General features: G+C 33.1%; 4 protein-coding genes across 4 annotated transcripts; all 4 read right to left on the minus strand.

Moving 5' to 3' along the window:
• Positions 1–731: 731 nt before the first annotated feature.
• LOC114181851 (receptor-like protein kinase 5) lies at positions 732–4,366 on the minus strand. The gene is made up of 2 exons (XM_028068458.1): positions 1,609–4,366; positions 732–1,460 (listed from the first exon to the last, which is right to left on the minus strand). The coding sequence occupies exons 1-2, from the start codon at positions 4,229–4,231 to the stop codon at positions 1,048–1,050; spliced, it is 3,036 nt and encodes a 1,011-aa protein (XP_027924259.1). The 5' UTR covers positions 4,232–4,366; the 3' UTR covers positions 732–1,047.
• Positions 4,367–5,879: 1,513 nt separating this feature from the next.
• Positions 5,880–10,112, minus strand: LOC114180414 (receptor-like protein kinase HSL1). Its single transcript, XM_028066733.1, has 2 exons — positions 7,106–10,112; positions 5,880–6,726 (listed from the first exon to the last, which is right to left on the minus strand). Exons 1-2 carry the CDS (start codon positions 9,750–9,752, stop codon positions 6,314–6,316), a joined length of 3,060 nt encoding a protein of 1,019 aa, XP_027922534.1. The 5' UTR covers positions 9,753–10,112; the 3' UTR covers positions 5,880–6,313.
• A 7,326-nt stretch (positions 10,113–17,438) lies between these two features.
• On the minus strand, positions 17,439–21,014 carry LOC114182205 (receptor-like protein kinase HSL1). Its single transcript, XM_028069018.1, has 2 exons — positions 18,223–21,014; positions 17,439–18,022 (listed from the first exon to the last, which is right to left on the minus strand). The coding sequence occupies exons 1-2, from the start codon at positions 20,921–20,923 to the stop codon at positions 17,604–17,606; spliced, it is 3,120 nt and encodes a 1,039-aa protein (XP_027924819.1). The 5' UTR covers positions 20,924–21,014; the 3' UTR covers positions 17,439–17,603.
• Positions 21,015–23,776: 2,762 nt separating this feature from the next.
• Positions 23,777–24,779, minus strand: LOC114181170 (mitochondrial import inner membrane translocase subunit TIM17-2-like). The gene has a single exon (XM_028067530.1). The coding sequence runs from the start codon at positions 24,633–24,635 to the stop codon at positions 24,021–24,023; it is 615 nt and encodes a 204-aa protein (XP_027923331.1). The 5' UTR covers positions 24,636–24,779; the 3' UTR covers positions 23,777–24,020.
• Between the last annotated feature and the right edge of the window lie 1,275 nt (positions 24,780–26,054).

Raw genomic sequence — 26,054 nt, forward strand, 5'->3', positions numbered from 1 at the left:
TTTATATTTTATATTTTAATTATATACATTCCATAAAAAAAAAACTTTAGATTTGTGTTATATAACCCATGAAATTTTAAATGTTTTGCACAAAAAGAATAGATATTAGTTGTAGGCTTAATTAGTAATTTAATTATCATACATGTTATTTTGATTTATTTTTGTCGTCTTATTATTATTATTATTATATTCAATTTAGTTTTCCAATACTTTTTAAAATGTTCAATTTGATTTATTTTTTATTTTTTATTCAATTTAGTCTTATTTTTTTTTAAATAATTTAATTTTGATTCGAGAACAAATTAATAATTAAATTTAATTACAACTCATTTATATATATTAAAATAATATAAATTTAATTACTAAGTCTCAATTCAAAAAGGATAAAATTAGATATTCAAATAAAAAAGGAGTAAATTGAATAAAAAATTAAAAAATTAAAAAACTAAATTAAAAAAAAATAATAAAAAAATTAAAAGGAACTTGAACAACAAAGAATTAAAAGATTGAATCAATAATTAAGCCATAGGTTTAAGATTTACTAGACAACTACTAATTTTTGGGAAAAAATTTAAAACTAGTATATATATCGAAGCACTTTTAATATGAAACTTTATTATTTCATTTTAATATGAAACTTACACTCATATTTATATTATTTCAGATAGGACTTTGATTGTCTGTGTATGAAGAAAAAACCTTATAGAGGTTAAACTTCCTTTCATAATCTCTACGTCTTGAAAAATTAATCTCACGACTTTCATTGATGAGGATATTTTTCTTCAGAAAAAATGAAAAGTGAAGAACTTAGAAAGGCATTTCTCTTTCCATACAACTCAACTTAATTACCATTCCAACTTATCAAAGTACTTCAATTACATTAATCCACAAATCTGAGCCTATTTATGTTCTACTCTATCTAACTACTTTAGTCTTGCTACTACTTTGATTGTCTCCTTTTCTGACTTCAAAACTAGCCATTTGGTTAAAGTTTATCAGACAGATAAGATTCTTGAACAAGGATGCAATCCACCTATTTGTAAATATTCAATCATCATCAGTATAATATTCCACCTGATTTTCCCATTTTGAATTCTTAAGAAGTGGAGCAGAATCATAGAACCCAACATTCTTGTCTCCAATGCTGAGTGGACTGTTGCAGGTGAGCAAAATTTTCAGAACTTCCTTCATGGAAGGTCTACTAGCTGGCAGTGTTGCAGTGCACATGACCCCAAGTTTGAAGATGTTGCAGATTTCATCCATGTAACAAGCTTCCTTAATTTCTTTGTCCAAAATATCTTCTACATCTGTCCCTACCTGAATGTGGCGCCACGCCCACTCTGCCAGAGATGAGTACTCATCTCCATGATTAGCTTCTTTTCCGGTTGTCAGTTCCAATAGGACTACTCCAAAGCTATACACATCTATCTTCTCATTGACCCTTGTTGTTTGAGCATATTCTGCAATTCATGCATGAACAAAAATTTAGACCGAGTGGAACAATAGATTCAACAAACAATCAATTTTGCTAAGATAGACTCTAACACATGATTCTGATACCATGTTAAAAAATAGACTTTAAGTAATACATTTGTAACTTGTTTTTACCTGGAGCAATATAGCCAAATGTGCCGGCCACAGCTGACATGGTTGCAAGTTCTTCTGGCTTCATCAACATCATGGCTAGACCAAAATCAGCAACTTTGGCATTGAATTTAGAGTCCAATAGAATGTTACTTGTTTTCACATCGCGATGAACAACAGGTGGCAAGCAGTCATGATGCATATAGCACAAACCTTGTGCAGCTCCAATGGCTATATGTAATCTCTTTGGCCAATCAAGGACTGAACCTGGAGCTGTTTGCTTACTTTTGTTGTGCAGCCATCTATCAAGGCTAAGGTTTTCAAGGTACTCGTAGACAAGGAGAAGAGAATCCTCTTTGGAAACACAGCATAGCAACTTCACAATGTTGTTATGACGAATATTGCTCAGAATTTCAACTTCCGCAAGAAATGAACTCACAAGCTTCTCCTCTAACTTTCTGTTACTGCGGATCTTCTTCACTGCAACATAGTTTGAATCACCAACAGCGACACGATATACTGCACCATACCCACCACAGCCAATAATATTGTGTTCTGACATTGAGGACACAATGTTTCCTTTTGTGAAACTGAGCCTTTGAAAGGAAGTGAGCTTCCATGACCTTTTCAGTTCCTGCTTTCTTTTTCTGTAAACTCTGATCATCAAAAACAATGACAACAAAGCCAGAAAGGAAGCTGCTACCACCAGGCTTAAGATTATAACATGAGTTTCAGATCTTCTATCAATTCCAACCCTTTGAGGCCTGGAATTGCACAAGATAAGGTTTAGTACTGCAGTGTCAGCACAGAGACCAGGATTGTTCAAAAAGCTGCTGGCATACACAAGATTTTCAAATTCACTTGGAATCCTTCCTACCAAATTATTGGAGGACAAATTCATATTTGTGAGTCTTGTAAGAGCCAGTTGATGTGGAATTTGACCAGATATTCTGTTCTCTGATAAATCCAAAATATTAAGAGCAGGTAACTGAGCAATTGCAAGAGGGATTTCTCCAGAGAGTTGATTGTGGCTCAAATTTAGATTTATCAAGGACTTCCATGAGATTATATCTGAAGGAAGTGGTCCTGTGAACTGGTTATGATCAAGCAGAAGAGTTGTTAATTGAGGAAGAGATGTTAGCTCCGGTGGAATACTACCATTGAAGAGGTTGTTACTGGCATTGAATGACACAATATTCTTCCAGGAAGAAGACACTCCATGTGGAATTCTACCAGAAAACTGATTGTAACTTATGCCTATGTCTGAAAGATTCTCAGCCAATCTTTCCGGAAGCTGACCAGTGAACTTGTTTTCGTTTATTTTAATGGTTGATAAACTCAAAGATGTCCATAGACCACTAGGAATGTTGCCAGAAAGTTCATTGTTTTCAATCCTCAGATATCGCAGGCTATTGCAACTTCCTAGAGATTCTGGCAAAACCCCACTTAGGTTATTGTCGTAAGCAGTTAAACCATCTAACCTTCCATGGTAGCACAAGTTCTGTGGCAAACTTCCTGTGAAACTATTAGATGCAACCTGAAAAGTTTCAAGCTTTGAGATCCGACCGAAATCTGGTGGAAGAGTGCCTGATAAATTGTTGACAAAAACAAGAAATTCTATCAAAGCTGGTAGACGACCAATGCTTTCTGGTACCTTCCCTGATAATTGGTTCGTAGCCAAAGACAAGAATATTAACTTGCTGAGCTTTCCCAAATCATCTGGTATTTTCCCACTAAGATTATTGTCTGAAAGATCAATTTCTGTCAAGTTGAATGCTTCAACCACTCCAGGCATGTCCCCAGAGAGGCTGTTCTTGTAAATATATAGAACGCTAAGATTTTTCAGCATAAACAAACCTTTGGGAATTTCTCCACTCAAACCATTTTGTGACAAATCCAATACCTCCAACGCCACCATGTTTCCAATGGTTTCGGGGATTTCCCCTACCAAGTTGGATCCATGCATATCAAAGCTCTTCAATTTGTTCAACTGGGTCAAGCTTGATGGAAACTTTGAGGGAGGGAGCATGTGGTTTGAGAACAGATACAACAACTCAAGGTTGGACAAGTTCCCAATTTCAGCCGGGAAAGTACCATTGAAAAGACACTGATGAAGTTGAAGGTTTCTTAGCTCCTTCAAGTTCCCTATGCTGGCTGGGATATCACCAGAGAAGTTGTTGCCACCAAGGTTAAGAAAACGCAGGCCAGCCAAGTGATGAATGTCTTCAGGAATCTCACCAACAAAGAGGTTCTGTGAGAGGTCAAGGTACTCAAGCTTGGAGCAGTTGTAGAGAGATTTAGGGAACTCCCCAGGAAGGTAATTCAACTGAAAATCTACATGTGTGAGGTTTTTGAGGTCACATAGGAAAGGTGGCAGTTTTTGAGTGATGTTGGTGTTGTACATGGTCAGTGAAGTGACTGAGCCATTGATGCATGTGATCTCTGGCCAAGTGCAATGTGAGGAGTTTGATGGGATCCAGTGATGGAGGAATGGTGGATTTTGCAGGTATTGTTTTATCTTCAATAGGACAGCATGCTCTTCATCATACAGCAAAGAGTGAGACTCAGAGTTTGCAAAGATCAGAAAGAGGAAGGAGAGAAGAGGGAGGATTGGCATTTTGACACATGATGAGGTAAATTTGTTCATCTTGTTTTATGAATTGTTTCTAGATCTCTCATTCATGGTGCCATTCAATGATGAAGTGATAATGTATGAGAATCAATTACTTTTCTTATTGGTAACAACCACACCCACTCACACAGAGTATGACTGACAAGTTGAACAATGATTGACTTCGTAGCTTGCTTTCAAACTTGGCATGCCCATTTACCTATTCTGCATAATGCCAATTTTATGTGGGTCAGCTCAGAGACCACAGGTTGAACACTTTTTGTTAAGATATTACAGTAATAGCATCTCTATGTGCCACATAAATTAGTAAAGGTAACTTTTATTTTTAGTATTCTTCCAGAGTTATGAGGGTTCTTTTACCAGTATAGTCTGACATGATTATCAGATAACATTCTCTCCTAAATATGCAGTTAAATATTCCATATAAAAAATCTCTGTGAATCCCTACAATTTGATGGATCTATAAAGGAGAATTCACCAGAGAGACACAAAGCCAATAAAACTTGAACTCAAACACAAAGCCAATAAAACTTGAACTCAATCACATTAGAGATTGATATCACTTTCAGATCAAAATCTTAAGTGATTAGGTTTACGGGTCTTCTAGATATGGTGTTCAACTTTCTCATTTCTATCTAGTGTCGGACTTAAGTTTACACTTGAATTTTCAAAAATATATGATACAGAAGAGATTACTCCCTTTAATGAATTTCAGCACATTGAAGAGTTGGTATACAGAAGTATTTAAGATTCACCCAGAGAATAATAGAATAATGGGGCCACTAAAACATATTAAAGTAGTAGTTATTATGTGACCAATATTATATGTACTAGACTTCACGTTATGGTTTCCAACCTGGAGATGTTTTCTTTACTCTGAATCTACGTGTTTCAAGGCTTTTAGTAGGTTTGATCCTCTTTTTTACTATAACTAAGGGCCAACTAATTCAATTATTTAGAATAGTTTGCGTCAATCATCACAAAACTTTGACCTCGATTCACGTGTGAATGTGAACACAGACCAAGAGACAGCCACAGTTTTAAAATCCATGTACAAGCCCACGATGCATTGCCGCAATTTATGAAGTATTTTTGAACCTTATCACATCAACTTCGTATTCTTTTTTTCTTTCTTTCCCTTTTCATCAGCACCACAAATACTTTACACTTTTGAATAGTCAATGAAAAGATATGTGAACATAGAAGTATGCAAAAGCCTTCTAGAAAGCACACTGATATTGACTATTCCTGTGATGCTCCTTTCTTTAGCATATTATTTTCACAATTTTGTCCATTTGATATTATAGATTAAGTATTTTAGTTTTCTTATCTTGGTTTCCAAATAGAATATAATTAGAATGTCAGTATAAATATTTTTTATCACTAACATCAAATCATATACTGAGATATATAACAAATTTGTCAAATTTGTCTATCTTTTATAGTAGTTATTCCCAAAATCATATCTTAAATGCTTTTTAGTTAGCTATGAGCATAAAAATCTTCAATAGTTGAACTGGGCATAAAAATTTATTCTTGGTGATATCAATCAGGTCATAACCCTGTGACTTTCTGCTTTCATCAAATTAAAATGGGTATCTATGGAAAAACCAAATCCAAGCAATAACAGGTTCCTTTTTACAGAAGAAATTTGGGAGAATAATTTGAGTATCAAGTACTAATATTGAAATTATGTATTTTTTTACATAAACTACAGAAAAAAACTTGGAAAATGACACAAAATTTTCTTTGGGAGAAACTGTGATCCCAAAAAATATTAAGGACTAGAGATAAGTTACAAAGTACTTGAGAGATTCTCTTAATTGGAATCCTTGTACCAAGTCACCATTCCTGAGGATTTATCTCACATACCAAAAAGAAGTACTTTAAATTTTGTCACTTTTCATGCATTCTGCAGTATTGATGTTCTAATTCTTCAATTCTGTGGCTGTGTTTCACTGAAGTCAATTCTGAATTGGTAATAATCTCCATGGATTTTCAGTTGGTTATTTTCACTCAGATAAGGAATCTTCGAGTAATACGAATTTGAGGAGAAATTTCTAAGCTCCAACTTCAACATGACACCTATCTAGCTAGCTAGCTATCATTATCAATATCCAACTTGTGCTCTCTTCTTGAATTTTTAAGAAAGGGAACATCATCATCACAGTGGCTAATATTACTCTCTCCCTTAGAAAATGATTCCTCACAAGAAAGCAAAACTTGTAGAACCTCTTTCATGGATGGTCTAGTAGAAGGAAGTGTTGCAGTGCACATAACACCTAGTTTGAAAACCTTACACATTTCACCTAAGTAACTGGATTCCATGACTTCTTTGTCTAGCAGCTCTTCTATGTTGCTTCCTAATTGATGGTGCCGCCACGCCCACTCTGCAAGAGATGAGTGCTCATCACCATAATTAGCTTCTTTACCAGTTGTAAGTTCCAATAGGATTACCCCAAAGCTGAAGACATCAATCTTTTCACTGACTCTAGTTGTTTGTATATACTCTGCAATTCAAGTGTTTCAAAAACCATTCATGTTAACTCAACCAAGCAATATATTCATGGACAAAACATAGATATAGTATTCAAGATACAATTGTTGTTTTTGAGTATATAATCTTCATAACTAAAGTTAGCAATGATTTGATAAGAAATGGACTTAAGCCTAACTCAACCCCACAAAACCAACTTGTAAGGTAAGATTTACACCCACATATATACTATAAATTGATTTTATCTGTAATCGGTGTAAGACTTCCAACATGATTACTGATAAAATGTTAGTTTTGATTAGAGAATGGCATAAATAGTACTCATGTTAGTGTATCAAAGTGTTGTGCTATGTTTTACTTTGAAGGAAACTAAATTTTGGCATGTCATTCACCTGGAGCCATATAGCCAAATGATCCAATCACAGCTGACATGGTGGCAAGTTCCCCTGGTTTCATCAAGATCCTGGCCAGACCAAAATCAGCAACTTTTGCATTGAATTGATCATCCAAAAGAATGTTGCTTGTTTTCACATCTCGATGAACAATAGGTGGTGAACAATCATGATGCATGTAGCTCAAACCCTGTGCAGTTCCAGTCGCTATATGCAATCTCTTTGGCCAATCAAGAACAACATGATGAACTGAACCTGAAACAGCTGATGATGATTTATTCTTCCTGTGCAACCACCTGTCCAGGCTGCGGTTTTCCACATACTCATACACAAGGAGCATAGAATCCTCTTTGGAGACACAACACATCAACTTCACAATGTTTCTGTGACGAATGCTGCTCAATATTTTAACTTCAGTGTGGAATGAGTCCTCAAGCTTCTTGTCTATCTTTTTGTTGTCCCAAATCTTCTTCACAGCAACATAGCCTAAATCATCAACTGCAGCACGGTACACTGCACCATAGCCACCACTGCCAATAATGTTATTTTCTGTGAGTGATGACACAATGTTTGATTCAGTGAAACTCAGCCTTTGGAAAGAAATAAGCTTCCATGACCTATCCAATCCACTCTTTCTTTTTCTGTAATATCTGATGCTCAAGAATAATGCCAACAGAGCCAGAAAACAGGCCACTACCACCAGACTTATGATCAAAGCAACAGACCAAGATGAGTCCTTGCTTTCACTTTCAGAGCTATAATTACAGGATCTGAGATTCAGTGCTGGGGTATCAGAACAAAGGCCAGAATTGTTCAAAAAGCTGGTTTCAAAAGCAGAATTTTCAAATGCACTTGGAACCCTCCCAGTCAAATAATTGGAGGAAAGATTGAGATTGGTGAGTCTGGTAGGAATAGAAGGAATTTGACCTGAGAACTGATTTTCTGACAGATCAAGCTGGTTGAGATTAGGTAAATGACCAATTGAATCAGGAATATGTCCAGAGAGTTGGTTTTGACGCAAATTCAGATTCCCAAGGGACTTCCATGATATTATATCTGAGGGAAGTGACCCTGTGAGCTGGTTCTGATCAAGCAATAGTGTTGTTAGCTTGGGAAGTGCTGTTAACTCTCTTGGAATACTCTCATTAAGGTTGTTCTTGCTGGCTATAAACACAACCACATTAGTCCATGCAGACACCCCAGTTGGAATCCTACCATAAAACTGATTGTAATCTATCTCCAACCGCGAAATACTCGAGGACAATCTCTCAGGAAGCTCACCAGTGAACTTATTATGACTCACCATGAAAGTTGACAAATTTAAAGTCCAAAGACCACTGGGAATGCTACCAGAAAACTCATTACTATAAATTTTCAGATCTGTCAGGCTACTACAATTACCAAGTGATTGTGGCAACTCCCCACTAAGATAATTCTCATAGGTAGTTAAGTTTTCCAAGTGAACATTATAGCACAAGTTCTCGGGTAGCTTTCCACTAAAACCATTATTTGAAATCAAAAAGGATCTAAGCATTGAGTTGCGGCCAAAATCAGGAGGAAGAGTACCTGATAAATTGTTGGAAAACACTTTAAAATCTATCAGAGATGGAAGAAGGCCAATGCTATGTGGTATCTCCCCTTGCAAGTTATTTATAGACAAAGCCAAACCAGTTAAATGTTGAAGCTTTCCAAAACCTTCTGGTATTTTTCCTGAGAGAGAATTCTGCGATAGGTCAATGATGGTCAAATTAAGTGCTTCAACCACATCAGGTATCACCCCAGAAAGATTATTTCTAGACAGAAAAATTATGTTCAGATTCTTCAGCATGAACAAACCCCCGGGAATTTCACCACTCAAATCGTTTTGCGATAGATCAAGTCTCTCCAAAGCCACCATGTTTCCAATGGTTTCAGGGATCTCCCCGACCAAGTTGCAATCAAACATGAAAAAATACTTCAACTTGTTCAACCGCATCCAGTTATCATGCAACCTCGAAGGAGGAAACATGGGGTTAGATGACAACTCCAAGAACTCAAGATTGGACAAGTTGCCAATCTCAGAGGGGGTGGTTCCATTGAATAGGCAGTTCTGAAGTTGAAGATTCGTGAGCTCCTTTAGATTTCCAATGGTAGAAGGAATGTCACCAGAGAAATTGGTGTAACCAAGGTTAAGAAACTGCAGATTCGATAAGTTGCCAATGTCACGAGGGATGCTGCCAACAAAGTTGTTCATAGCCAGGTCTAGGTGCTCCAACTTGGAGCAATTGAGGAGATGTATTGGGAACTCCCCAGGAATTAAATTGTTGTAGAAATCAACATGTGTGAGGTTTTTGAGGTCACATATGAAAGAGGGTATGGTTTGAATGATGCTGTTGTTGGACAATGTTAAGCCAGTGACAGAATCATCGTTGTTGCACGTTATCTCTGGCCAAGAACAGTGAGAGAAGTTTGATGAGGTCCAGTGACTGAGATATGAAGGGTTTTCAAGGTACTGCTTTATCCTCAGTAAGATTGCATGTTCTTGATCATGCAGCTGAGATTGAGACTCGGAGTTTGCATGAGTAAAAACCAGAAGTAAGATCACAAGAGACTGAAACAACAGTTTCAGATACGATGATGATAATGATGATGGGATGAACAGTTCCATCTTGGTGATTGAGTTTTTCAAGTTTGAAAAGAAAAGAAGCTAACTTGTTACAGATTTCATGGTGTGATGTTTGGTTTTTACATGCTGAAAAGTTGAGAATTGTTGGGTTCCTTCGAAACATGCCATTCAATTTTGGCGGGTCAGAAAGTCAAAGCCACAATGTATGGATAGAAAATAACCAGAAGTGGAACTGCGAAAAGTACAACTACTACAGAGAAAACAAAACAAAAACATCTATGTTTGAAAACTTCGGTCATGTGACGCAACAATAGCAGTTGAAGACCACCTTGTAACCATCGAGCCAATTTCAATTTTTCTCATGATGTCTATTTTTTTACGTTGAAGTCAAGTGGTTGAAGCTTAATATTGAATTTATGCGCATTTAAAAATTAGATAGATATAAAGTTTCCACATAATATAATTATATAAAAATTCTATTATATATAGAATTCTGCATTATTGATCACACAAATGCTAGCTGTACTATGTTGCTTCTGCATCATAACTTCTCCTCGTAGGATTCTTCGGCGAAAGATTCTTAAAAAAAGAAAGAAAAAGTGAAAGATAACATCTTTGAAGAAAATCTATCTAGCAGTAAATTTTTGCATCGATTAGGTTCTGATTCTCAATTAGAAGATACAGAGTTAAAAAAATTATGATAACTAATTACAGAAATTGTATATGCTAAACAAATATTGTTATTTTTCTAAGATATTGATAATATCTGATTGCAGATTTAGTTATACTATGTGTCATTGACGTTGACTTGATAATATAATTTTGAAATCGATAATTGAGGTGTGAGACTTTAAAAGTAAAAAAAAATGTGCTTTATTTTTTGTCTGACATGTTTGTTTTCATACTTAATTTTAAGCTCTTATTATTTATTTTAGAAATTAAAAATAAAAAGAGTTTAGTTTTTTCCATGTTACAAAAGTAATAATATGGACATTCAGCACCCACTGTAAATTTCCACTGAATTTTAATTTCCACTGAATTTTAATTTTCTATGCAATGAATTAGAATAATGGATAATTAATGGGTTGGTGAAAACATAAAAGAATCACTGGTCAAACATAAAACTAAATAAACTAACCAGAACTTTGAACTTAGAATTTTCTCCCACTCGTGTACCAAAGACTTTATGGAGGTGGAAATAAAAACTAAGGATTATTCTAAACTCATTTTCATTCTAAAAAATTAGCCATTCTTATCCAAACAAAAGATTAACGTTACTTTCGATCCAAACTTTTATAAAAATTAATCTATGGCTTTTTTTCTTATACCATATTCAATTTTTTTTACTTTTATCCGATATGGAATTTAGAATCACACTTATGTTCCAAACCGTTAAAAATCTAAGTATGAGTCTAAGTCTTACATTGGTTAGAAATGAGAAAGTAGAGCATTATATAAGGATAAAAACCCATAAACTCGTTGTCTTAAGGTTTTAGGTTGAGAGTCGTGTCAATATCTTATCTGATTGGACTCAAATCTCATTGGTATTGTATCTCCCTAGTGAAACCGCCTCTGTAAACCTAACACGAAGAGACTTCAACCCGACAAACACTTAGATGAAATTGCATTGCCTTTATTTTCTACTTTGTATACTTTTCTTTTCCAACAAAACTTTTTGTTTTCTAGTTTTATCCTTTGATTTAGGACGAAATTTCAATCACAGTTCATAAGAAAATGGATGAATCAAGTCTCAATCTGGATGCTGGCACCAGCATTCAGAAAATGATTGTTGCCTTCTTGCTAAGGGAACTGTGGAAGGAGCGAAAATGCCAAAAATTGACTTCAACTTCGCTTCCATTTCTTCAAATAGTACACTGAATAACGAATGCATGTCCACCATATAATTTAACCATTCAAATTATCCTCACAAAAATGATCAAAGTTTTGATTAATTTAATTTCACAATTTTAGGTATTGAAAGTTCAAGTTCATGATATATTAAATAGACAAGTTGGATATACATTAGTATTAAAATTGATTAAATATGACTGACTATATGTATTTTTGGATAGAACGATCATCGACTACAATAATTTTCTGGTTTATTTGAGTTTCATGTTTTGTTCATCGGTTTTCGGTTTTCTTAATACAAATAATTAATATAACAATTAATGCGAGATAAAAATTCTAACAGTTATATTTTTAATTTAATTTATAGTCTTTTTCATAGTTCGTGATTAGAATTGACCTAATCATAAAACAATATTTCTTTATCATAGTTAGTAATGTATTTATATTAATTGAATGATTAGTTATCTTGTAAACCGGCCCAAACAATACAATAGGTAATATTTATTTTTTTTAAATTAATACGATAAATCACTATTTTACATTTGTTTCATCCTTATCGTGTTGAAAATTAACAAAACACCCTTAATTTGTTTGGTATTTTAATTCTTATAAATAATTACAAATCTACTGGAGCAATGATCAAAGTATTATACTGTGCATGTAAAAGAAAGAAAAAAAAATTCCTTAAAGCAATGGAAGAAAACTTGACAATTTATCCATACAAATCCACAAACACTTCGCGGAAATTACTCCTATAGTGTTTACATTTTTTTTTTTCTTTTTTCTAGTTCTTTGTATTTTTCCAGCCACTGAAATTGATAAGAATGTCTAAATTTATTAAACCTTCTTCCTCATAGTATTTTATAATTTTTTATATTTCTTGATATTATTATATCATTTGTCTTATTTTAAGAGCAACTGAGTCAATTAATTAAAACGATAGAGAAATATTTAATTATATTTAAGCAAAAGAACAAAAAATCGTATTCCAGAAAAAAAATATAAATTTAAATTTGATGAAAAGAATATAATAAATCCAAATTCAAATCAACTAAATGTTTTTAAACATTTTTTTGTGCTATAAAGAACAAAGTCTCTAGTGCTTTTGGGTCGTCACAAAAATCCTTATAATTTTTGTTTTGTGACAAACGTCATATTTAAGAACTCTAATGAAATTTATTTCAATAATAAAAATCTATCATTTTTCATAACTTGCTCTTGTAAGTTCTATAGTAATTTTACATCTGTATACTTTATTAAAAAATCCACCGCCCTTAATTTATTTGTATTATTATAATTTTAAAACAATTAATACGTAAAAAATTGAAAGAATATCAAAATAATGCAACTTTATTTCATTCATGTCAATAAAATGAAACAAAAAAGTTACATCACATGTTGTTAGTGGAAAGATTAATTAGTTGTTGTTTTTTTATATTTTATATTATTTTTTATGGGAATGTTACTTGTTTGTTCTCCCTAAAATCAAGTTGAAATGAACATTTTGTTTTAATTTTAATTATGAATAAATTCAGATTAACTTTAATTAGAAAAAAAACATTTTGTTTGAAATGAACTAAATCATTATAAATAATCACTTTTACCTCAATCAAACTACTTTCACAATGTGCTTCCAAACAGAGTCTAAAAGGAAAATGGTTGACTTAAAGAAGACCACAAAGGACTTATGGTCAAACACTAAAGTCAACTTACAACTTTCATAGTGCTTTAGTGGTCAAGTCTTCCATTATGTTCAATTTAATGCTTCTTTTTTAGCAATAATTAAATATTTTAAGCCATTTCAAGCTTTTTATCATGTTACACTCAGTGCTTTACTGAGTAAAAAGGAGTAAGAGTGTGAATGGGTTAAGTTGTGTTTGAATAAAGCAAAATGGAAATGTGAACCAATTAAAAGTGGTTGTTGAGATTATTTTTGGTTTGATGTTTAAGTCATTTCAATGGCTTGGATCAAGCCATTATTAGGTTAAGCACTTAAAAGAGATATATGATGGAAAAATGGAAAAAATAATTGGAGAAACTAGATTTTGTAGAATTTAATTTTGCAGTGAAATAGGAAGTTTTTAAAAAAAATTGAAAAATTAATAAGATTTATAATATATATATATATATATATATATATATATATATTTTGCTTGATAATAATTAGGAAGATTTATTATATATAATAAGAGTCGTAATATATTTTTAGATTAAATATGTTTTTGGTTTCTCAAATTTTAGTGAATTTTGGAATTAGTTTCTTTTTGAAACTTTATACCAATTTAGTCATTTATTTTTAAAAATGTGTGGATTTAGTCATTTTTACTATATGTTGTTAAGTTTATTTGACATTTTAAACGTATTTTATGATAATATTTGAGTTAACATTTAAGCGAAAATGTGTAAACTATTATGAATTAATGATTTTCCATTGATTTGATACATTTACTCATATGATTCTTTACTCTTTATGGTAAATATTTGTATTAACACTAAGTTGATTTGTTTCCTTTATGGATTACATATTGTATCTATAAATAGGACTCTTCCTATCAATAATAATACACAAATGAGTTGCTCCCTATTCTCTATTCTCTATTGTTTCTTCTCTATTATCTATTATTCTCTCTATTATTCACTTTATTTCATAACACGTTATCAGCACGATGCTTCAACCAATTGAGGACTAGTGGAAGCTTTTTCTCTATAATTATCAGCGCGTCTAATACAAGCTCTTTCTAATCCTTTCTCAAATTATAATTTTACCTTATATTATTCTTTTCTTGTAGTTGAAGAACTATATCTTGCTTAACAAATTTACAACAAATGTAACATTAGATCGAGTATAATTAGCAAAATACATTAGTGTTTCTATGACACTAAGATATGGTGCTTCTAGACCAAGAAGATCTTCATCATTTTCTTGAGGTATAAGAAGAGTCTTTATCAACATCTAACGACCTCACAACTATTGGAGTGCATAATGGACATGACTTGTCCTCTTGTGATAAGAATTATTTAACTTTATCAATTTTCATCTCCGTCTTATTATTTTTATTTTTATTTTGACGGTGATTATTATTATTATTATTATTATCGTTAAATGGACAAGTCATGTCCATTATGTACTCCAATAGTTGTGAGGTCGTTAGATGTTGATAAAGACTCTTCTTAGACCTCAAGAAAATGATGAAGATCTTCTTGGTCTAGAAGCACCATATCTTTGTGTCATAGAAACACTAATGTATCTTGCTAATTATACTCGATCTAATGTTGCATTTGCTGTAAATTTGTTAAGCAAGATATAGTTCTTCAACTACAAGAAGAGAATGGTTTGGAGTAAAACATATACTTCGTTACTTTAAGGGTACTACAAATATGAGCTTATTCCATCCAAATGATTCAGATTCAGACCAATGGGTTATGGATATGCATGTTATTTTACATATTCTTACAATGTCACAATGGTTGATCACAAACAAGATGTTTGTTCACATGTGGTAGCACAATGGTTTCATGAAGGTATATGAAACAAACCATAGTAGCAACATCGTCTAATCATACAAAATTACGAGAAAAGTTGTGAATATGTTTGGTTAAGGTTTATAATTCAACATGTGCAAGAAACTTGTGACTATCCCCGAGAAAGATGGAATCAACAACCATATATGAAGACAATAGTGTATTGTTCAATTGAAAGGATGATATAGATATCCAAAAATTTATTCATGTGAAAATATGGCAGGTCATTTATGAAGTTTTTGCCAAGGAGAACTTTTGAGCAAATGATTCACAAGTTCGGACTCCGTCACCTTAATGATGTAAGTTTACATGAGGGGGAGAAATAGAAATGTGATGAACAATATTGTATTACATAATACAGAATGTTGTACTCTTTTTCCTTCACTAGTTTTTTTTTTATCCCAAAGGGCTTTTCCTATTAAGGTTTTAACGAGGCACATTCTTTTATCAATGGACACTCAAGGGGGAGTGTTATGAATTAATGATTGTCCATTGATTTGATACATTTACTCATATGTCATATGATTCTTTAATCTTTATGGTAAATATTTGTATTAACTAAGTTGATTTGTTTCCTTTATGGATTACATATTGTATCTATAGATAGGATTCTTCCTATCAATAATAATACACAAATGAGTTGCTCCCTATTCTCTATTGTTTCTTCTCTATTATCTATTATTCTCTCTATTATTCACTTTATTTCATAACATAAACAACTTAAATACTATCATGAAATGCGCTTGAAATATCATATAAACTTAACAAAATTTGGTTAAAAGGACAAAAGTCACACAATTTTATAGATGAAGGGGGACTAAAAACATATTTAATCCTATATTTTTCACTTATCAATATGAATGCTTATAAATAAATAGTCTTTTGATAAATTTAAATTATAAATCGTAATAATTTTGATTGAATTGATTAAAGATGAAAAAAAATGGAAGGGCTTTGATTTTTCCAATTTTCAGTATAAAACTAGCATATTATACAAATTAATGGTCTTTAATTTTTCGTTTAACAAAACTAGCATATTATACAAATTAAGGATAAACTAATAATTTGTTTCTATATGTAGACATATAACTTATTTTTATCTTTATATTTTTTAATAAGATTTTAATATTTGTGAAGCATAATCAATTTGGTCAGTTGTGTTAACTTTGTTTTGAAATGTCATGTCAAAATTTCTTCTATATTATAATTTATTTATTTTTTTTCTTTCTCCTTCTACCTCCCATTACATCCTACAAAATCACCACAAGATATGTTAATGATTATGACATTTTTCGTAATGTTAGGATTTTGAATTGTGAGAGTAAAAAATGGGTTTGAATTAGGGTTTCTCTACGAAGTTCATATTTGAAAGAAAAGTGAAGAAATGTGATAAGAGATGGAGTAAGGTGGAAGAAGGTAAACCAAGAAAAAATAGAGATAACCAGATTTTGACAATTACAAGCTTTTTTAAGCTAAATTTAACAAAAAAAAAAATTAAAAAAATAACTAAATGAACTCTATTTAATAATTATTATAATTTAATTAAATAAATAAAATATATATAAATCAAATTAGATTATTAATTTATAACATTAAATGCATTGAGATGTTTTTAATATTCATTTGTATGAAAAAAAAAATTGAATTAAGTTGGATAACAATTAATATGTTGAAAATTCCTAATTTTAATATATAAAAAGTGTAAGTTTTATTTTATTAATTAATTTTTTATTCAGTTAAAGGAGTTTAACTTTTAAAATAACACAGAATTATTTAAAATTATATTCTAAAAAAATTATTGTTTGTCCAGTCTATCACATTATTATATTAAATTATCAAATTACTAGCAAACTATCTATAAATATCCAAAAAAAAGTGCAACTTTTGTTATAATAATAAAATTTACAGGAAAATGATATTAATTGAATAAAATTATTATTATTATTTTACAGTATAATTCTTTTATGTACTAAAAGTTTATAATAATTTATAATATATCAAAACTTACAATATTTTATAGACTTTCATGTCAAATTTATAAATTTCTCACTATCTTTCTTTGGATCAAACAATTTTGACTTTACATCTCTCAAACTTAATTATCAAAAGGGTTAGATATGTTATTACTTCCTTAACTTTCGGTAAATTTTGGAATTAGTCCATTTGAAATTTTGGACCAATTTAGTTCTTTATGTTTCAAAATATGTAGATTTAGTCCTTTTAATCAAAATTTGTTAGATTTATTTGATGTTTCGTACGCATTTCAGGATTGTATTTGAGTTGTTTATATTGTTTGACATATTTTTGCTTTAATGTTAAGTCAAACACTATTATGAAACGCGAGCTTGAGATGTTAAATCAACCTACCAAAATTTGATTAAAAGAACTAAATACATGTATTTATAAAGACGAAGGACTAAAGTTTTGAAATTGACTAATTTCAAAATTCACCAAAAAATAAATGATCAAAAACATATTTAACCCTTATCAGAAAAACACACCCTCATTTTTCATTAGTCACTAATCACTGTCATCATCAATAGCATCATTCACCCTACACTCCCATCTTGAATTCTTAAGAAGTGGAACACCATCACAGTGCCTAACATTCCCCTCTCCAAAAGCAAACCCTTCTCCTATGGTGACCAACATGTGTAGCACCTCTTTCATGGAAGGTCTATTAGCAGAAAGTGTAGAAGTGCACAACACCCCAACTTTGAAAACACTGCACATTTCATTTGTGTAACTTGGATCCATGAAATCATTGTCCAGCAGCTCTTCTATTTTGCTTCCTACAATAATGTGACGCCATGCCCACTCTGCAAGAGAAGAGTGCTCATCACCATAATTAGCTTCTTTACCAGTTGTCAGCTCCAGTAGTACCACTCCAAAGCTGAACACATCAATCTTCTCACTAACTCGCGTTGTTTGAACATATTCTGAAATTGTATATCACATTCAGATTAAACTTATTCCTATGAATATAGTTTTTTTAACTCAATGACAACGTTATAGTCTGATGAATTGAACTATGAGGACTATATCTATTAAACTTTAGCGTTTGAAGATTAAATTGTACGAAAGATAGTGAAAAATTATAATTTTACGTACAAAGTTTAGAGAATAAAAACATGCTGACCTGGAGCCATGTAGCCAAATGAACCAACAACAGATGACATGGTAGCAAGATCCCCTGGCTTCATTAACATCCTAGCCAGACCAAAATCAGCTACTTTTGCATTGAACTGAGCATCCAAAAGAATGTTGCTTGTTTTTACATCTCTATGAACAATCGGTGGGAAGCAATCATGGTGCATGTAGCACAAGCCATGAGCAACCCCAATGGCAATTTTCAATCTCTTTGGCCAATCAAGCACAAAATGATCAACTGAAACTGACACAGTTGATGACTTGTCCTTATTGTGCAGCCACCTGTCTAAGCTACGGTTTTCCAAATACTCATACACAAGGAGCATGGAATCCTCGTTAGAGATGCAACACAACAACTTCACAATGTTCTTATGACGAATGTTGCTCAGTATTTTCACTTCTGCACGAAATGAGCTCTCTAGCTTTCGGTCTAACTTTCTGTTACTTGAGATCTTTTTCACAGCAATATAGTCTAAACCATCAACAGGGACACGGTACACCGTGCCAAATCCACCACTTCCAATAACATTGTGTTCTGTCATGGATGAAACTATGTCTGATTCGGTGAAACTCAACCTTTGAAAGGAAATGAGTTTCCATGAGTTATCCAACACATGTTTCCCTCTTCTGAAAAGTTTGACAATCAAGATTGATATCAGCAAAGCCAACAAGAATGCTACTGCCACCAGACACGGAATCAAAGCAAGAGGCCAAGAAGAGCCTTTGGTTGGTTTTTCAAAGCCAGCACCAACATCACACAGATTTAGGTTCAGTACTGGTGTATCAGCACAGAGGCCAGGATTGTTCAAAAAGCTGGTGGAATAGACAGAGTTTTCAAACTCATTCGGAACCTTCCCTGTGAGATGATTAGAGGATAGGTTGAGATTGGTGAGTCTAGGAAGTACTGAAGGAACTTGACCTGAGAACTGGTTTTCTGACAGGTCAAGCTGATTCAGTACATGTAACTCACCAATCACATCTGGGATTTGTCCAGAGAGTTTGTTATAGCTCAAATTTAGATTCTCCAGGGACTTCCATGATATTATATCTGATGGAAGTGGCCCTGTGAGGTGGTTGTGATCAAGCAATAGAGTTGTTAACTTGGGAAGATTTGTTAACTCGTTTGGAACACTTCCATTGAGGTAGTTCTCACTGGCTTTGAACACTACCATGTTAGTCCATGAAGATACCCCAGATGGAATCCTACCAGAAAACTGGTTGTGACTTATCTCCAAGCGTGAAATAGTTGGAGACAATCTCTCAGGAAGCTCACCAGTGAACTTGTTATTGCTCACCATGAAATCTGACAAGTTGAGAGTCCAAAGACCACTAGGAATGCTACCAGAAAACTCATTGCTGTAAATTTTTACATCAGTCAAACTACTACAGTGGCCAAGTGATTCTGGTAAGTTCCCACTCAGATGATTACAAAAAGCAGATAAATTATGTAACTGACCATGATAGCATAAGTTCTCGGGGAGTTTTCCACTGAAACTATTATTTGCAACCAGAAATGTTTTGAGCTCAGAGTAGCGACCAAAATCAGGAGGAAGAATACCTGAAAACTTGTTGTATATGATATGAAAATATTTGAGAGATGGAAGAAGGCCTAAGCTTTGTGGAATCTCCCCTGACAAGTAATTGAGAGACAAACTTAACCATTCTAGCTTTTGGAGCTTCCCAAAATCTTGAGGTATTCTCCCTGCGAGATTGTTCTGTGCAAGATCGAGTTCGACCAAATTCAATGCTTCAATCTCACCAGGAATCTCCCCGGAGAGACTGTTATTGAAGAGGTAGAGTATGCTCAAATTCCTGAGCATGAACAAGCCTTTGGGAATATGTCCACTGAAATTGCTTTTTGACAAATCCAAGTTCTCCAAAGCCACAAGTTCTCCGATGGTATCAGGAATTTCCCCGAAGAAGTTGCAACTGTACATGTGCAAAAACTTCAGTTTTTTCAACTGGGTCAGGCCTGATGGGAACTTTGAAGGAGGAAGCACTAAGTTAGAGGAAATGTCCAAGAACTCAAGATTGAACAAGTTGGCAATACCCTCAGATGGAAAAGTGCCATTGAATAGACAATAGTGAAGTTGAAGAAATCTCAGTTGCTTCAACCTTCCAATGCTTGCAGGAATGTCACCACTGAAGCTGGTGGAACCGAGATTAAGATGCTGCAAGTTAACCAACTTGTCTATGTCATTAGGAATGGCACCAGAAAATTCATTCCCTTCAAGGTCGAGTGACACCAGCTTGGAACATTTATAGAGAAATGTTGGGAACTCCCCCGGAATGGAATTAAAGCTGAAATCAACATGTGTGAGATTTTTGAGGTCACACATGAAATCTGGAAGTGTTTGATGGATACTGCTCTTGGACAGAGTTAATCCAGTGACAGATTCACTGGTGCATGTTATCTCTGGCCAGAAGCAGTGAAGGGTGTTTGAAGGGGTCCAGTGACTGAGGAATGAAGGATTTTGTAGGTGCTGCTTTATGCGCAGTAACACTGCATGTTCTTGATCTTGCAGCTGAGTCTGAGAGTGTACACAGCTCAGGAATAGGAAGATGGTTAGATAGTAGTAAAATGGTATTGTCATGTAATTGTGTAGTGCTTTTGAAATTGCAAAGGAAGAGAAAGAAGACTTTTTCACTATAAGCTTGGACTGAACACTGAATATATATGCATAGAACATAGGATAAGTGTTGAATGTTGATGATTGTTCTGCTAAATAGGTCTTGTGTCTGGTTTGTTTGTAATAAAGTTAACATATAATGAAACATCTGATGTAGTTACATCCTTTGGTCTATTCATGTTGAGTGTGTTATTTGTATTTCCAACTCAAGCAACACGCATCTGTGGAAAGTGTTGGGCCATGAAGTCACAATCAACCATAAAAGACAGTGATAAAATGTCCATTCAATGGAAGACCTTGACTTTGCTTTTCACCAATCAGAATTTGATGACAAGTTTCAAATAAGTTATTAGTCAAGAAATGTAACATGATTTGCCAGGAAAATGTGCTGTGCATGAATCATGATGTAGGGGTAATGTTGTGATTGCACTGTAACATCTGTTATCATTGAAACATAGCCGTAGAAATATTGCTAAACCTTGTTCATTTTGTTTGGTTTAGATTCAGGTTGTGTTGTTGCTTGCACAATAATAACTCACAAAATGACGAAGTTCATTCTTCGAATGATTGAGGTCGAAACCATGTACACACTGAACATTCATCTATGAAAAGCTTATGATTTGTTGTGTAATTATTGTGCAGAGAAATTTGTGACTAAGCATTAGCAGAAACATTCTTCCACTTGTTCTTTTATTCTGTGAATAAGAAGAATAAGATAGTTGCACTCAACCTAACTGAGTATTTATGTAGCTTATGATTAGTGAAGTGAGTAATTTTTCAAATATTTGAATTGTTCTTCTGCCACTGAGAGTGAAGTTTGACCATGTTCAATGTGCACATTATAACCACCGATGTCAATAAAGATTATTTTATAAAATGCATTTTGACTACTATAAAGATACACTTTAAAGTTGCAACATTTATGGATCTTTTAGTACGGATTACACTGGTAAAAACGGCAAGAAAAAAAAATGAAAAGTAAGATTATTTAGATTATAAAGAAAATAATAAAATAATAAAAACTTTATATGATTTTATTAATGTGATAACATAATATATATATAAAATAAAGTGAAAAATTAAAATAATTATAATAATGTCAGTCAGAAAAGCGATCGCTGTTAATAACTAGTTAATTCTATCACATTTTAAGTGTTTCCCTTTAATTCTTTGTTAACAGATGATTCACGCAGAAAGAAATGCACCAAGTAAATCAGATTTAGAGTTTGGATTCATCGCAGAAAATTATTTTCTCCAAAGATTCTTTAGTATTTAAGTAACTTGGATTATAGAGAAAATAAAATTAACTAGTTATTAAGAGAATAAATTCATAATTGAAAAAAAACAAAAAGATAGAAGCGATTGGGAATACTGTACCCTTTTCACGTTCCTTGTTCCATTGAACAAAAAGCTAGCATATATGCAATTCATATATTAATATTTTCAAGAATGGTGTTAAAATGTAATTCAAAATAAGATAGTTTAATTATATAGTTTACAAAAGGAACGTTTAAAATTCAGTTAAGCGTGTATTTTTTCCAACCAAGCTGAAGTGTTATACTCAAGAGTACACTTACTATCCCAAACACATTTTTTTGCATTCCACGTTTACTCATGGTTAATCACATAATATAATTAATTTAATTTCATGAATGATTAAAATTTCAAAAAATAAGTTATACACAAAAATTATATGTTGCTAATCATTTCATGAAGTTGCCAAAACATAACATTAATTGTGATTACCTATATCTTATAAGTGATTAAAGGTAAATATATATGTAGATTAGTAATAGTTTCTTCAAGAACTAAATCCACTTACTCCTATTTTGACAAAGACCACTAAAACTATAAGAAAAAGTAAGAGAAAGACTAAATCGTTGTACAATTTTAATCTTAGAAAACAACTCTGTGATTTTATTTCAAAACCAAATTGAATTGCGAAACTTTGCAGGATTCAAAGTGAGTGTTATTACTCAAAAAAGCAATAAAACCAACTGAATTTCATAACACCATCCAACCAGTGCACCTTGAACCAAATCAATATCACATAAACACCAGAGTGTCAAGCAAACACTTGTGAATTCACCATGGGCACTGCAATCAAAGAGACCAATGTAACCAGAAAAATATGCAACCAATGCAGAATCTATCTAAGGAGCAAACCACTTGCACCAAACCCAAAAAATGTAGAATAAAGAACACACTTGTTAAATATCAACAGACACACATTAGAGCTCATTTCACTCTTGGGTTCACTCCATTGAGAGTTCTAGAGCATGAAGAAATAGCAATATCCCCAAAGTAGAAAAAGAAATCCAAATATAATAGCAGACAAATCATGACAAAACCCACATAAAAAAACAGGAAAATGTAGTGGATACAGTTATAAAAGAAACAATTTGAAATAATTTGGTACTAAATGTTGAAGATCCATCCATTCACAGTATTTTATAACCTGTGTGGAGATATAGAGAGGATAACATCCTACGCCAACCAAACAAATGTCACAAAACTGCGCCCTCTATCTGCGTGGTACTCCTGTTTTCAGCTAGCTAAAGGAGACACCTTCAAAATTTTCAGATAAACCACCATTCTTACAATTTCATTGAACTCTCAAGTTCACACCAAACTTTTAAGAGTCTCAGTGATTGTATCTTCAGGCGTGAACAAATACCAATACATGCATGACATAAAAATCTAGCAAGAATCATGCCATGATAAAAAAACCTAAATCCAAGAACATATAATGGACACAGTAATGAAAGAAACCATAGAAAATCTACATACAAATATTATTGAAGAATGATGTGTCGTTCCATTCTGAGTATTTGTGGGAAGGTATTCATAACTTTCACTCAATCTGTTCATAGTTTTTGGTTAAATGATATATTCAAAGTAGACCAGCATCCATACACTAATAACTCTATCACGTAAATTTTCAAATATTCAAACCAAGATAAAAAAAATACATAGATATATATGATGAAAGCCTACCACTACACTTACATTAGACGTTATTCTGAGAAGAACAAAAGAAGGAAAACCAGTGACAAAATCATTGTATGATAGACAATCATCAAGTGAGGTTCAATAACAAAATCAATAGTAAGTTCATAACTCGAATCATATGTCCCTAAAGACCAAACCTAAATAATTACTTATATTCAAAATTGGGCACAGGGGGTGCATCAAAACTCTCAAGAATCTTTGTTTCACTTCCAGAACCTGTGGAAGTCTCATCTTTCTTCCCTCCACCGAACCACCCACCGATCCACCCCGGCGCCGCCGCTGCCTCCTGCGTCGATGGTGGTGGTGGCGGCGGCTCGTCTATCATGATGGGCATAGGCTGCTGCGCGCTGAGGAATTTGTTGAGCATGATACCGGCGCCCTCTATGAGGGCGAGGAGGACGCCACCGAAGGCGGCGGAACGAGCGGAGGCGGCGAAGCCCTGGCGCATGGAGAGGAAACCTCCGGTGGCGGCCCCGGCGACGATGGAGTTCCAGGGGTCCTCCTTCTGTCGCGCGTAGACCATGGTGCAGTCGAAGGCGGAGAAGAGGCCTCCCCAGACGGCAAAGCTGCCGCCGACGCGCGGGGCGTTGAGGCGAACGGCTTGGGTGGCGCCGACGAAGCGATCGCCCTTGGGAGAGTTGTATAGACCCTTGAGAAAATGGAAGGCGGAGCCACCCACCGCCCCCATGCCAAACGCGCCGCCGATGTCGTCGAGGATGCGATCGGGGCACGGTTCCCGAGACGTCTCTGGTGTTCCCATGGGGTTTCTCTGTCAATCTAGGGTTTGCTTTGGTATGTGAGGTGCACGCGCGTGCGTGTTGCAGAAATTTCTCTCTGCCTAGGGTTTGCTCTGTCGAGTAAGAAGAAATAGAAAAGCAATTTATTTACTACCTTCCTTCTTCCTTACTCTATTCCTTTCAGGTCTTTCGATTTTGACACCTAAGTTTATACATTTTTTTTTTGTTTAGTTTTGGTCTTGCATTTTATAATATTTGATGAAGTTATTTTTTAGTTTTATGATTCTTGTAATTATTTTTTAAATTTAAATAGTTAAACGTTATACAGAAAATATTTTTTTAGTAATTTTTTTTAATTTAAATAATTATTTATAATATTTTATTTCAATAATTAAATTTATTTTAATTATAATTATATATTTATAAGTGTAAACACCTTTTATTTTTTTCTAATTTTACTGTTTTAATTACCATTTCTAAAATTGAAATAATTTATAAATGTTTAGAAAATACATACATCTGCTTTCTGTATTTATATTTAGCATATTAAAACAGAAATTGTTAAACACATATTAAGAAACATGAGTTTTGCATGATATACATAATAGATTTTTGTATAAGAGTAATTGTTCTTTCATATAATATATTTTCTTTTGTTGAAAGAAAAAATAACATAATAAATTATCTTATCTTATATATATAATAATAAATATAGTAAATCATAATTAAAAGTTCTTCCTCTATTTTGGCTTATGAATGTTGCGCCTAGTGGACCTGGTCATATAACATAACGTCTTTATATATAGTTTTTATATAAAGGTATAAAAAATCTATTTCTTTAGTTTTATCATTTTAGTATCTACTTTTTCAAATTTAAATAATTGCTCATAATACACAATATTATTTATACTATTTTTTATGTCAATAACTAAATTTATTTTATTTATAACTATATATAATTATTAGAGGTAGCAATGAAGGTTTGGTCTGATGGGTCATTCAGCAAGCCCGCAAAAAAAAAAATGCGGAGATGGGCCGATATTGAGTTTGCTAGTTCACAAAAGCCTTTTTCACATAAAGTGTAGCTCGTGCGATTGGCTCGCGGCCCACATAAAAAGAAAAAAATCTTGCACTAGTGTATATTTATTACTTTCCTTTTAGACTTCTGTATGATTCTTCCAAACTCTTGAATGAGTCAAAAAGACAAAGGTTACGTATTTTTGAATGTACTAAAATTTGAATAATACATTGTTTATGTCAAAGTACGAATATGAATATAATGAAAATGTTGAATTATCAATTTGTCATTCAACTTCTCAGAGTCTTTGCTTAATTTTGTGAATTTGTTAAGTTTCCCAATTTCTTGAATATTGAAGGCTTCATCATGAGAAATTAAAAAAAAAAATGGGTTGGTTCGCATGCTCGCATACCATAACTTATGC

This window comes from Vigna unguiculata, chromosome 4 (genome assembly GCF_004118075.2).
Source record: "Vigna unguiculata cultivar IT97K-499-35 chromosome 4, ASM411807v1, whole genome shotgun sequence".
NCBI classification, from domain to species: Eukaryota; Viridiplantae; Streptophyta; class Magnoliopsida; order Fabales; family Fabaceae; genus Vigna; species Vigna unguiculata.

Excerpts from the sequence above, each read along its gene's own strand:
- LOC114181851 (XM_028068458.1), bottom strand. The coding sequence starts at position 4,231 with ATGAACAAATTTACCTCATCATGTGTCAAAATGCCAATCCTCCCTCTT. Across the intron at positions 1,461-1,608 it reads ATTTGGCTATATTGCTCCAG|AATATGCTCAAACAACAAGG; the intron begins GTAAAAACAAGT and ends CATGAATTGCAG.
- LOC114180414 (XM_028066733.1), bottom strand. The coding sequence starts at position 9,752 with ATGGAACTGTTCATCCCATCATCATTATCATCATCGTATCTGAAACTG. Across the intron at positions 6,727-7,105 it reads ATTTGGCTATATGGCTCCAG|AGTATATACAAACAACTAGA; the intron begins GTGAATGACATG and ends CTTGAATTGCAG.
- LOC114181170 (XM_028067530.1), bottom strand. The coding sequence starts at position 24,635 with ATGGGAACACCAGAGACGTCTCGGGAACCGTGCCCCGATCGCATCCTC.
- LOC114182205 (XM_028069018.1), bottom strand. The coding sequence starts at position 20,923 with ATGTTCTATGCATATATATTCAGTGTTCAGTCCAAGCTTATAGTGAAA. Across the intron at positions 18,023-18,222 it reads ATTTGGCTACATGGCTCCAG|AATATGTTCAAACAACGCGA; the intron begins GTCAGCATGTTT and ends ATACAATTTCAG.